The sequence below is a fragment of the Acanthisitta chloris genome, unplaced genomic scaffold, assembly GCF_000695815.1.
Source record: "Acanthisitta chloris isolate BGI_N310 unplaced genomic scaffold, ASM69581v1 scaffold23146, whole genome shotgun sequence".
Taxonomy (NCBI): Eukaryota; Metazoa; Chordata; class Aves; order Passeriformes; family Acanthisittidae; genus Acanthisitta; species Acanthisitta chloris.
Genome location: NW_008679109.1, coordinates 1 through 14785, shown reverse-complemented (window position 1 = coordinate 14785; position 14785 = coordinate 1). Strand labels below are relative to the sequence as shown.

Here is a 14785-nt window from a genome sequence, read left to right as displayed (position 1 = left end):
CAACATTTATTTGAACATGAGTGTACAGAAAGACTCATGACCACTAAGTTACCAAGGTAAAAAAGGTAAAGCAACAATGTCAGCCAGATCCAGCAAGTTAAGTACTGTTGTCCATTGGCATGATCCTGCAGCAACATACTTCCAGAGATTTCCTTCCTCTAAGGGAAGATGTTCTTACCTTGTGTAGCAGGAGCTGGACTGTTGCCAAGCACTACAGTTGTGGTCTCTGAATTGATCAACACTTCAAATTTTCGAGTTCTCCTGTTCTAGGACCACTCCTGGCAAAATGGCCCTACTCGGCTTTCTTGAATGCACCACAGAAAAAAATCCCCCTTTCACCATCACATGCCTCTATTTTAGAACTCACCAAGATCCTCTGATCTTCCTCTCTTCATCATTTAGTGTCCACTTATATACTACTGAGTCTTTCTGAAGGCTTTACTAATTTCATCATTCTCATGAACTTGATGCCAAATCCCTATCTATCTCCACCTGTAAATAACTTCCAAGGAGACAACACAACTGTTAAGTCCTGAAAGTTACGTAAGTGACAAGATATGATCTACTCTAGTAAAACTAGTTAAAAAGGGGGGAAAGAATACAAGTAACTAATACTTGGCTAAATGTGGAGTCCTCTCCTCTGTAGTCTCTGTGTTGTTCTTCCTGCTTAGTCTGTAATGGAACTTCCCTGTGCAAGTGGGTGATAACCTCCAGAAATTTAAAGGGAGGCAAACAAAACCCCCTCTCTTCACAGAAAATCCATATAACTTGATTAAAAATAAGCAAATAAACAACAGCAGTACTAAGCAATTCAAGACTAGAATCTGCTAGCTTGTCCCTTTACAGCAATGGAACCCTGATGCAGGTCTCCATGAAAACAATTACAAACAAAACAAAACAAGCCCTAAACACCACCAAAACCTAAATGCAGAGCTCATATCACTACTGGGGGGCAATGCCAGCAGCACAGCAACAGCAGGACTGTCTGCTTGAAAAGGGACACCACAAGCTGCTATTTAAGATAACAGCAATAATTTCTGATGTATATAAGCAAGCAAGAATGATGACCTATGCTCTTTTTCCACCCTCCTCCATGCACTGAGGTAGGACAAGGGGTAGAGAAAGGAGATTTTTTGTACCCCTTTTACATAATGTCCTGCTTTTATTCTCTGGAGGTATCAGTGTGGCAAAGAGTGCAAAAGAGAGTGGCAATAAGTACTACTGTTAAACACAGATTCACATTAACCTCAGTTAAAAAAAAAAAATTTATAAAGATATATTTAACAGCAAAAAGAATTCCATTCACGGCAAAATCTAAACCTATATAGCTAGATAATAACATCCAACATAGTAGAAATTGCAGAGTTCATGAAAAATATAGTTTATCCACATCTTTGAATAATTCACCAGCCCTCCACTCACTAATTGTTCTGATCAAAACAACTTACATTCCACAACTTGAGGTAGTTTTAAACAACAGCTATTTTATATATTTTGCTTAGAGCAGGTAGAGTTTAAAAAGTTGTCTTTCCAAATTACACAAGGCTAAGGTCCAGGAGAAGCAACAGATTAGTATCACACATAATCAGGAACTGTCAAGCAGAAATAGCACTTTGCACCTACTTCCACCTGTAGGATCCAAACTTGATCTCTAAATCTTTGTGCCTGTAGCTATAAAAAAATTCTTAGAAATTTTTGAGTGTTTGCCCCATTAAACCTTTGCCTCTCATTGAACACTCATTCTTAACACATATGGAGCAACACAAGTAGGACAGGAAGTCCATGCAAGCTATTCCAAACTTGTGCTGACATCCAGACTCGTATATGCTCTCTCTATATACATATAGAATAAAATGTATGCACTTCCTATATAATCAGCATACAAAATAAAGCATACATAAACATTACTAGTTTTGTCAAAGTGACAACAGCATTTGAAGAAATGCTCACTGTTGCACAACTGTAACCTTCTTAGCATCCTTAAATGCAGCAAGGCCCATGGAGAAATATTTTCCAAGATGAAACCTTTCTCCCTGCAAGCTACTTAAGGAACAGATAAAATCCTTTATTTGATTATATGCAATTTTATGCCTTTATGATATTTTAATATAAGGATGAAAGTAACAGTAATTGTGATGATGACAGATGTTTTAAACCAAAATGAAAATGGTAAATTTGGTGTTAATGAAAAATATAAGAGAACAGAAATCAATTCTGCTCAAGCAGCACAGGTAGTGCAAGCAAAGGTGCAGAAGAATCACTATAGGGTTTGTACCAGTAAATCAGAACCTCACTGCAGAATCCAGGCGGTATAATTCAAGTCAGAGACCACTTGGTACTTTACAACTAACAGACTTCACTCAGCAGTGACCCAGCATCTGGCCACAAGTCAATTAATATCCAGTGAACAATCCAAATGAGGGAGTTGGCCATTAAAGACTAACTTATCAGAATTTGATTACATAATTCCTCCTTTTCCTTCTACGTATCTACCCCATCCACCTTTCCAAACAGCATTCTCTCCACCAACATTCCCACATTCCTGTCAGGAATGCACCCAGCTCACTCTAGATTCATATTCCTTCCCTTTGCAATTCAATTACCAATGCACAAAGGGTCTTCTCTCCACCACTCATTAAATACCTCCAAACAGCTTGTCTTCCCTTTTGTTTGGCCTACAGGTGACTGAGCAGCCTGTGTTTGGCCCAGCGGGAGGCAGAGTTACATTGTGCCTCCCAGCTGGGTAGCTGACTGCTCAAAGTGCAAGTGTGTCCTGCCAGGCCACTCCTAGCAGTAACCATGTACCTTAGAGCCTCCAAGCTGCACATCTGGATCAGGTGACTGCCTGATCAGGACATGTGCTTCTTCCCAAAGGGTAGCTGCTAAGTCAGAAATACTTGAAGTCTCTTTAGCCACAAACCATAGCAAACACATACCATCTGAACCAAAAAAAGCCTTGAGGAAAAAGACATGGCCCTGAGAGTCACTTCCACCCGGTGGCCTTCTACAGCAGAATCCTGCACTGGGCGCCCATTAAAGACGCGTCCAGTCAGGCAATCAGGCCAACAATCCTACACATTTATATTGCTGCTGTATGTTATATGGTATGTGAACAATGATACTTATGTTGTCTACTTCACTTTAACTTACCATCATTATTTCCACAGTATAAAAAAGGTTTTACTGATATTTTGACAGTGTAGATACAGAAGTCAGGAATACTATGGATTGCACTCTACCAGCAAAATTATAATACAAATGATTAAACTCTTTAATAAGTTTTTGAAAACAAGAAATGATAACAGCTTTTTGTTTCCCTCAGCCTGAAAACAGCTAGTGAACACTGTTTACACCAATTTCAGTCTCTTAAGTTTTGAATGTATCTTTCTTGACTTCACTGGTTTAGTTTCCTTCCTTGCTAAGGCACATTTTGTGTTAATGCACATGGCCCAGATGTTATGCACCTGACCTTTACAAGCACACTGCAGGACTGACACAGTATGCCACCTATTTCAGCCCAGCTCCAACGAGGGATGAATTCTCCCTGAGCAAATCTAGAAGCAATTCCACATGGGCAACAGTCTACAAACACAGGTCTTCCAGCAGACCTACAGAAACACCATAAAACTAAGTATTCTGGCTTTCTACTAGGCACATAAATTTATGGCACACAAATAGCTACATAGAAAAGAATGGGCACACTTAGAAAAGTTGTGCGTTTGTTTACAGTAATATGCGGAACAGCAGATTATTTTAAAGTCACCTTTTTCTTTGATCTTAAGAAGCACTTTCTTCAACAGCTGGACTAACTCTGTTTACAATACAATTAAACTGTTTATTAGGAGACTAAAAGCTACTACAGAAAAACAGGATTTGTTACTGGTAATACAAAAATCTAAATAGGACACAATCTTGCATTCATCTATGACCAAAACCACCTAAGAATGTAACTATTTCATTAATAACAGCATATTGACTATAGGACATATTAAGGAAACAATACTAAAATGAAGTCATTGTCACCAAGTATTGTATTTTGATTTTCTAATTTTTTACATTTTTACTATGATATGATATGCATTGACTACCACACCTTTCTAATAAATAACTTCGTTACATTAACACAGAATCACATGGCATTAAACAGAGTAACAAGTTCAGCTAAGCTGGAAAGAAATACAGTAATTTGAAGCATTTGGAAACAAACTAACAAAAATGCTTACTAAAAGTATTCCAAGATGTACTGTGGTTAGGGCCCTACATATTCTTCAAATCCAATTAAACACAATTATTCACTACAGAGGTCACCTTTTGCACATAAATGTGCTCAGAAACAGTATTTTCACTAAAACCAAATAATTGTATTTCTATACCTTAGAGTTACAAAATGACCTTGGAAGAACAAGCAAAATGTACACCAATGCTGCAATGTCTGACTGGGTCCTGCAGAGGACCTGAAATCACATTTTTCAGATGTGTGAAATACCCGTTAGATATTCCTCTGGATCCTGTGAATTCAGCATGTCCACAGCTGAATTTGTTTTTCAGGTACCACAGAATGTATTAATCTTTTGCTGTAAAATTTGGTAATTTACTGTTGCTAGGCATCTGACATTTAGTGCTGTCTTTTTGCCCTTTTACCTGCATACACCTTTTTTTTAAAATTTTCTTTACAATTAGGACTTCATTTGATTACAGTAAATATTCCCCATGCAGTCAATGGGTACAGACATCAAGGGGACAGGGAACAGAAGATAAATTATGGCCTGTAGTCAAAAGACTGAGAAGATGATGATTAGCAGGGAATGAGAGACAGAAAGACCTGTGAGCTAGGCAGACAAGGTAAATAGTGTCACAACAGGGAATCCCCCTCAATCCACAAGCAAAGGAAATTCTGAATTGGCCCACATGGGTAACATCATGGAAGGTAAGACAGTGCAGAAAGGATGCCCAGGAAGCACATCAAAACCTCTTCAGAAATAACTAATATTAAGATAAATCAATTACCACACTGAATGATGAGTCAGAAGTATGTATATAGTGATACAACAGATTAATACTGCCATGGAATTTATTCCCATTTCTCACAGAGAGCACAAGGCTCTGGTATGAAGAATATTGTCTAGAAACAGTTACAGTTCCACATTCATATTTAAATAAGGCAAATCCTGATTTTTTTTTCAGGTATTTACTGTGCAACTCTAGCATTATATGAACATGTACTATTGGTAATTTTAATTTTCTCAGGTTTTCATAGTATTGGGGGGTGAAAAGTGTCCAAGAAACAGCTCTGTAATCTCCATTGTTTCAAAACTATACTATCACCCCAAAATTACAGGCCATCTGTGAATTCTGTAACATGGTACTGTTTACCTGGCCATTGCCTGGACTCTACATCATTTAATCAAGGTCACTAGAAGACAGACACTCCTGAGCAAAATAACCATGTAAGGGAAGAACTGTTCCTATTTCCACAAGTTTTCTTCTAACACAACTACAGTTTTTAAAAAGCAAACAAACCCATACACATAGTTCTACACCTATCCTACATCGTAATAGTTATTAATATACTCAAAACATGCTACATTTATCCCCAAAGTAAACTGTTTTCATTTAGCTTAATTAAGCCCCTGGGACGTGTCCCAAATGAAATGCTACCCCAATGCATTTCATCCTGATAATACATACTGTTATAGCACTTCAAAGAACTTTAACAGAGCTACTCAAGTTAGTCACATGATTTGGTGATTTACAGAGCTGAGAATCTCTGCACATGGTTTAATCATGGAAGCACAGCAACCTTTGGACTGCGAGGCAGAGGCCAACCAGCAGACGTCACAGCACGCAACAATGAGAAATGCGTGTAGCCCTAAGCTTGGCCCACCTAAACTGCAGCAACCAACCACGTGGAAAGTCCACCAAACTCTGTGAGAGAAAAAGTGTCTCTAAAACAGAATGACCACCTTACTTTGCAAGATCCTTATGTATTTTAGGCATCTATGGATTGACAAGTAACACTGTAAATTATTCTGAAAGACTACTAATCTGAATGGTTGCTTCTCCCACACTAAGAGAAAAGGAAACTACTACGAAGACAGTTCATTCTTGCAGACCAACATGTTCCAGTGCATCATTCAACAGAACTCCACTCTACTAAAATAGTATGTGATCCCTCTTGCAGCATAGCTGGCCTGCTACAATTTATCTTGAGTGTAAGTAAATGCATGCACATTCAGTGCAAAGATGGGAAAACAAAAAGTAGAATGCTCAGTGTCACCATCTTATTGTCAAAAATGGAACTCAGGTCTGCTTAAGACATGAACTTGTTGCTCTAAGGAGACTGTATTTTAGATGTGATGCCTAGCTCACTAATCTAGTACCTCAGGCAAAGCCTAAGCTCACTATTCTGGGTACCATCTTGCTGGTTTATTATCCTTCCTTAAGATAAGCTTCTTTCTTTCAACTGTTGCAATATTTCTTCGCTTAGGTATCCCAAGTTTATTTATTCCCTAAGGAATAAAGATTGTTCTTCCTCTCATCTGTGCTATATTTTCTGCTTCTCAACGCTGCAGAGGGCAAGCAAGCTTATGAATAGTTTTACTTTCCTCATATATTCCTAATTTATATGCATTTTCAAATATTTAAGATATGAGACAGAAGCATAAAGAAACACAAACTCTGCATCAAAGAGCTCGCACTCACTTCTCTGGGAGAGGTAAACAAACATCAGTATACTCACGTTATAAATATGAATAAAAAGATGGCAAATGATTTAACTAAGGCAACAGAATAAATATGTATCACACTGATAACCAGAAACAAGATCATGTGATGGGTCTCTGGTCCATACCCAATGCCCTCTATGAACTGTGTCTTCTAATAATGTGGAATGATACTACAGTTACTCCAATCAGGCCCTTTTAAGCTGGGAAACACCACTCTAACACTCCCAACAAGCATTTAAAAGCAAAACACAGCAAAACAAAACACAAACAACTCATTCTCATAATGTTACATACTGAGTTGTCAGTTCTCCAATTCAGAGAACATTTTATCCTGTTTTATTTTTCAAACAGTGTTTCCTCAGCTATTTTTTAAAGAGGAATTTTAAAAGACAGTAAATAGTAGCCTCCTTTTATGGATGGTTTAACTAAGGCCCAACAAGAAAAAATCTGCCTGTCAGAAATGGATTCTAGCATTATTATAAAATGAAAACAAGCAGCTTTACAGTACTTGGATTTCATACTTATTTGGCATGCACTCTCCAAGTAACAGTCTGAACCTCTGTGCACCTTTAGCACCTCATCTGTAAAACTTAAATTATATTTTTGTTTCATTACTGGGAAAGTGGGGAAGGAGTTAAGAAAGAAAAAAAAAGCATGTGAAAGTCTTATCTATTGAGGTATAACTGCAAATAAGCAAGGTAATTAAAGACTGCTAGTTCCAGAATAAAATTAAACAGACAAACAAAACCAAACCAAACAACTTTTCTTAGCCCAGTCCTTGCATTCCATATGCATTTTTCATCTTGTTGTACTATGCATTTGTTCAAACCTAAGATGTTCACATATTATTCATTTTAAGGCATAAATTCATTTAGATACTATTTCAGTCAAAGACTAGAAAATGGTCTTAACAAACAGAAGTTTCTACCAATTATTAGAAGATTCAGTAGGCCCTAATTGTCACCACAGTTATTATAGTGTTGCCAGAAACCTGCTCTTTGTAGGTTATTAGTTCTGACATATGTCCAGATAAGCTTTCAAGTTAAACAATCAGAATTCTGTATTAAAACTGAGGAACAACATTTACCCCTCCCCAAATAAACCAAAGTAATTTCAGCTTAGCAGCAATGATTTAGGTCATATCTAACAAAAAGTTTGCAGAAAATAATCAGGAAAATATGTTAACATTTGTCACACTAATTTTTCACTGCATTTTTCAGCAATAAAGGCAAGTTTACCCTCTGAAGGAAAAGCTCTGAAACTCTGATAGAGGCCAAAATCATCTGCACAGTAGAAGAGTATCACAACACAACTGTAAGAAAGAGCAATTTTAAGGTAGCTGTGTTCCCTTTCACCAGCAGCTTGCTCTCCTCAGAGGAGGCCTAATGCTAATTCTGCATTATAGAAGTTGTTTTCTTTTGAGCAGGTTGCCTGTCAAGACAACATCCATCCAAATAAATAACCTTATTGAGAGACATTTTAAGATTTTAACAACCAACACATTTAATTTCCCTAAATAAAGCTTTATTGCATGAACAGTAAGTAACTAGTCTTCATTGTGAATGTTGACTGCATGACTCAGTACAACTAAACCAAAATTCCCTGCCTAACTATGTAAAATATTCACTTTAGACTTTAAAACCAGGCCTCAGACATCTGACTGAAACACATATTACAATTTCTGTCTTGATGGGGGGGGGGGGAAATAATTTTAAGAAGAAATCATGAAAATATCATCCATGTATTTCTTTCCTGTCTTGTAGGTGACTGCAGGATTTGGGACAAAATTAAGTGCAACAGATTCCACAGGTGAAGTCTGTAGCTGTGCAGGATGAAAGCCTTCATTCTGGTGTTACTCAAGGATGTACAAAACCTGTAAGCTCACCTGGTCCATCTCTCTGCCAGTCCTGCCTCATTACCTGTTGCACATGCATTAGACTACAGGCTAGTTCTGAGTGACCCATGGTGTGGCTTTCCCCCCTATTCCACTCGGCATACTATTCATGCTAGGAGGTATGCAGGTATATCTTGAGGGCTTTTGTGCTGCTGTCTGCTCTGAATTTTATCCTTCAGTTTCATCTCAAGCTTACACACAACACGGACTCTTATTTTATCAAAAATTATCTCCCTTTTCTGTGTTTAGACACTACAAAATGCTTGGAAGATACCATATCCCATTCTCACATAAAATGTTAATTTAGCCAAGCAAAGCATAACATTATTTTTAATCAGTTAGTCCCTTCAGCCTTCTTAACATTTTGTTGCTCTTCTCTAATTTTCTATTAAGTTGCCCCACCTGTTGCAAAGGCTCTGAAGTAAGAGTACTCCAAACACAGTCCCATAATCTCACACAAAAATCCATCTCCCACTTGTTCAATGCAACCTAAACTCATTCTGAAATTTACAAAGTCTATATACCATAGTGAAAACTGGGGCCTGTCCTCCCTGTCAGAAGTATGCACAAATCCCTTTCATATGAAACAGAGTTGGGTGCACACAACTGACAGGATTATCAGACACATGGCATCACTCCTATCCCTTTTTCAGCAGTACTGCTGTCCAGGTTATTCCCTCACAACGAATACCTATTTTGGTTTACTGTCCCTCAACTGTTCTAGCTTGCATTTTCCAAACTAAAGCTCATTTGTATTTTCCAACAATGTGCCTAATTTCTTCAGATAACCTTTTCTTTTCTGCCCTGACTAGTGTTCAACTCTCTATCACTGTCTGCTAATGTTCCAAGTGCACCATTCACCCTCTGGTAAAGTTAAGCAATGCAGACACTAAATATGCCTCGAATGGCTAAACTTGTATTACTACGTGCATATGTAAGCACTGATGTTACTCTTTTAGCACCTAAAACTGCTGTGACTCACCAAATATATTCTTCTTTCTATTTCTGTTTACGGTCCTTCAACCAATTTTTCATTCAGATGACTATCCATATACATAAATATTTTGCTAACAAGAGATTTTGACCTGTATTTGAGTTTTTGAAAATATCCAAAATTTTACTACAGGTAAAACTTTCTCTTCAGCTCCTGAGGCCTTGAACCTGCAATCAGATCTGGCAAACAAGCCAATCCTGTACTTCTCCGTACTCACTGATCTGTGTGCAGATGCTGTTGCAGTATCAGATCTTAATTTTAAACACTGAGCAAGAATAACAAAGAAAACACTCTTAAAGTAATTTCTTCTTGGAAAATTCCAGGCTTATTATTGTTTCCCTGATATTTCTGCCATTATTTTACTAAGAACAGAAACCCTTTTATCTAGTTCTTCAGCTAATGCTTTTTATTTCTTTTCCTTTTTTTTTTAAGGAATCAGTACTATAGTTTTATTTTTGTGTCATATTGAATATCAAGTGACTTATAAATATCTCCAGATCTTTTAAGAGCCCCGTTTATTTGTCATCAATAACTACTTCATATGGTTCTGATTTTTAACTGCTCACTGTTTTTCATCCTACTATATATGGAATTTCAGGAAATTCAGCATAATGGCTTGTCTTAATACTCACTTTATGCAACTTCTCATTTATGATCTGACCTCTTTCCTCTCTACTTCATTTCCCCTAGCCTCCCCAATATTTACAACAGCAAATTCTTATGCACCTTAAACTAGTATTAACTAATTTCTGTTGCCTTTACCAGAAGTTTACAATACACATGTGCTGTCAACCTTTCAGAAATTCTCTGCAGAGCTAAGACAAACTTTTTACCTTACAGCTAGTCCTTTCACATAATTTCTCTTAATGCAGATAAATACCTTTAAAAAGCAAACTAATTTTTAATTTGGTTAAGCATACTTCATTTGCACATTTAGCTTACCAGATCTCTCACTCTCCAAGAACAGATGAAGACCCACAACAGAAATTAAAGTATTGCTTATGCTCACATGAAAACCAACAGAACCTTATACTAACGTGTGAGGTCACATCAATCCACTTCTTTGTAGGACTGTAACCTAAACAACCATTAAGATAAAACCCAGGCTATATTCCATGATAACTTGCTTTCTACCTACTGTATGTTTACCAACAAAAACATAAAAGCAGGCCCACATCACTGATGTTTACATTTATTACCCCATGTTAAAATATTTTCATTAACATTATAAGATAATCTTTAGAGAATCATTTAGAAAATGCTTTACTAATTCACCTCAATTGAGATGAAACATCTAATTTGCACTACATCCAAAGAATTACACTCCCTGATGGTGTAAAGACTTACAGAACTACATTAACAAATACAGTCTATCAATGGTTATCGGCCCTGTGGCTTTTGACTGCTCACTAAGAACCACAGTGCATAAATTACTTCACCTGTCAGACAGCTCAGAGCAACACAGGCGCAAAGTTTGAATGGTTCAGATTCTCCCTCTTACAAATAACTGCTTCCAGTGAGAGAAAAGAGAGGGCAGGGCAAGGGAGAAGGGGTAGACAGGATTGGCTGTCACGTATTCAACTATTATCTATCCTAAAGCCTATCGGAACTGTAGCAGAACTTCAAACAATTCACCTCTTTAATGAAGTCTAACATACATCCCCCAAGGACACACAGCAAAATTCCAAAACAGTCAAAATGAAGAAGTTATTTGAAGAAAAATGCATACATCAGAATGGCCTAGAAAAACGATAACCCAATGGTTGTTTTGCAAAACATTTGGTTTGATCAAGCCAACAGGACTACTGACCTCACAGAAATAATTCAACTTTCTGAATTATTTACACAGCAATTTTAAGTAAAAATGACAGCATTATTAGAGGCAACACAGCAAAATGAGCAAGTGGGCCATGAGGCTTGAGATCTTATCTCAGCAAAGATGTTATGCCAGATGTTTCATAGAAACAAGCAACTTTCATCACAAACCATTGCAAACCCAAATTTGCAAATATATTCATGTAGGTGCACACCTCTGAATTCAATAGGGTCCCATGTGCCATGAGATTCCTCACTTTACAGTACACACAACACAAGATTGGATAAAAACTGATATAAAAATTGATAGGCCTCAATTTGTTTGGCTTTGTTTGCAAAGTCATTATAGTAGCAAGTCCAAGATTACAATTATACTTGAGGTACACAAGGAACACTTTTTTTTCCAAGGGTAAATGCCCAGCAGTTCATGAAAATCTAGACCTGTAAGAAAACCTCAGGTTATGTTCTTTGACACAACAACTATACCCTTTTAATAAACTTATCATTAGAGCATGTTTCTTTGCCTAGAACCAAATCCCACCCCCCTTAAACCTTCTAGGTTAAAACTAAACCAATGTTAACCTAGCAGAGAGACGTGTATATACAGCCTTATTACTGTACATGAAAGGAGGCAAACTCAGCTGGGAAACACTTCACATCAAACTTAGATTCTGTGAGAAGCAACAGTGAGTAAAGCAGCAATTCAGAGGTAACAAAAGCAAACAAAAACCAAAACAACTATAAAAAACAGTCCACCCCAAAACCAACAACCTTTGTAGTTTATTTCAAAATAGCCCAATAGAGCTTCTGATAAGACTTTAAGATTCCTCATCTTAAATGTTTATCAACTTTTTTCCCCTTAAATTCCAAATAAACCAAAAACCTTTCAACTATTTGTATGTAATCATTTATATATATTTTCAACACCTGCATTTTAAATAATGCCAATACCAGCATTCTAATAATAAAAATAACATTTTTGTATGTCTGATTCTGAATTTAAAAAGTAGTATCTTATTAAAAATTAAGAGTCATTAGAAGGCTAAATTAACACTGTTTTAACTGTCACAGCATATAAATGCTTTTGAAATACAGATGAAAACAGAAATTACATACAATCTACTACTGAAAAAAAGTTAGGCCAAATACTCACAAATTATGGAAATAGAAAGGGCAAAAAACAAAAAACAAACATTTTGCAAATTACATGTAAAATGTAGTCAAGTAATAGACTTCATAATCCAATAGAAAAACTCAAAAAGCAAAAAACTGCCTTCTGTGATCCAGCAAATCTTCAGCAACACTGTCACAATACTATGTAGCAGAGAAGCTATGTAATATATTATGTATACTCTGTGTATATATATATGTATATATGTATGTATTCTATGCATAAACATAGTATACTATATAGGAGAGAGGGAGAGAGAGAGGGAGAGAGAGAGAGGGAGGAATGGGGGGGAAAACAAACAAACAAACCAAACAAAAAAAACCCCCAAAACAACAACAAAAAAAAACCCCAACCAACCAAAAAAACCCAACAACAAAAAAACCAAACCAAACAAGCAAAAAACAACAAGCCCCAAAAAAACACCAAACCAACAGGGAAGGACATCCTAAAGCTTCCCACTTAATTCCTAGGCCTGCTACCAATCAAACTTTACTAAAGCTATTAGCAATGGTAATTTCTTTTCTTAGTCTGGATCTTAAAGCAATCATATGTCATCACCCAAAAAAAAAAAAAAAATAGAGAGAAATTCAGTAACTACAAATATCTGACTAAGGTTTTCCAGACATCATTGTAACTCAATAACTGCTCCACTGTGCTATGAACTCTACAGCTTCAAGCTGGAAGTCAATCTAGGACAACCAATAGAAAGTGCACCTGTACAATTACTGCATTTCCTAATTCAGAAGGCCAAACCAGAGACAGATAAAGCTTGTGTGTACTCAGATCACCAAAACAGAAATCCAAAAGCCCATACATCTTTTGTACATATTGCACACCCATATTATCATTAATTGCAATGAAAAAATCTACAATTCTGAAACAGAAAATTACATTCCTTAAGCAACATACATAAAACTTTATCCTAAATGAAATACAAGTGCCCATATGTACCATCCAAAACTATATACATGATCATTTAAAAATCTTTCACAAAGAATAATCAAGAAAACTTATTCAAAATTATTTTTTTTAAAAAGTAATCTACTAACTGAATAGTTCCACACACAGCAATTTAAAATATTCAATAGGAACTCCATGCTACATAGAAAAATATTCTGCATCACAAAAAAAAATAACCTCTATCATTTCAAGAACTGCAATCTTACTTTTAAAACCTTCAGAAATTTACTATTTTTCAAGTAATAAAAAAATTATTTAGGCCTTTGTACTCTAAAATTATATTAAAAAAATATGCTGCTAGTAACTGACAACAATATAATTTATCCAAAGCAGTCTACCTTCCTGCATTTTCATTCAACGTTTGACCCCACTGAGCAGTAAACAAGTTTACATATGTCAACACATTCCAGTGCTCCAAAAATTAAGCTAAGTTTCTGTAACTACAATAACATGATCTCTCAGTAACAGCCCTGTAGTACCGTCATTCCAAAAGAATCAATAAAAATGGCTCTGACATACATTGTTTGTATACTTGGGATCCCTTCAAAGTTTAAGGCTTGCAGATGTAAAATAAAAAATATAAATAATAACTACACAACAGAATTACCTTTAACTGATCACTGCACCAGAGCAGTAGGAATTACAAGCTCTTCCTGCTTTATTTTATAGCGTTTTTTTAAAGAGCAGGGATATTTTTATTATTGCACACACTGAAAACCAAATATAACTCCACACTCACAAAAATACTACTGCAACAGCTTGATAGCACTCACCGCAAGTAATACTGTTTTAAAGCGAAGGCAGCGTTAGAACAACTTCTGGGAAAGTTAAACTCCTCTACAATTTCTCCCCACTGATTCTTCTCTGATACCTGTCAAAAACAACACACAGGCCGAGATACACAACGTACACGTAAACATGTCGCTGACAGCGAACATCACAAAAAAACACAGGCTGCCATGAAGCAAATAGATAAATATATAAAAAGAAATAAACACGAACGTATGTGGAATCCAGAACCATATATTTTACTGACAGTCGGTGGCATTCCCCCCCTCGGGAATAATCCCGCTCCTCCCTGGTGTTTTACTCCGTTTATTCGTTAATATACCCATCGGTTTTTTTCCGCGGGGGCCGGAGGGGCGGCCGGGAGGGCCGGTATTGTTTTGGGGTTTGTTTGTTTGTGTTTTAGAGCCTGGACAATAACCAATCGGGAGTCCCTCTGT

The 14785-nt window shown here is 36.6% G+C and overlaps 1 protein-coding gene across 1 annotated transcript in view; it reads right to left on the bottom strand.

Annotated features, from left to right (window-relative positions):
• ARID2 (AT rich interactive domain 2 (ARID, RFX-like)) overlaps positions 1–14433 on the bottom strand; it is a gene marked incomplete at its 5' end in the record, with an annotated part of 93274 nt that extends 78841 nt beyond the window's left edge. Inside the window, 1 exon segment of the mRNA XM_009077182.1 lies at positions 14333–14433. Within this exon segment, the coding sequence (XP_009075430.1) occupies positions 14333–14433 (101 nt within the window).
• Positions 14434–14785: the final 352 nt, after the last annotated feature.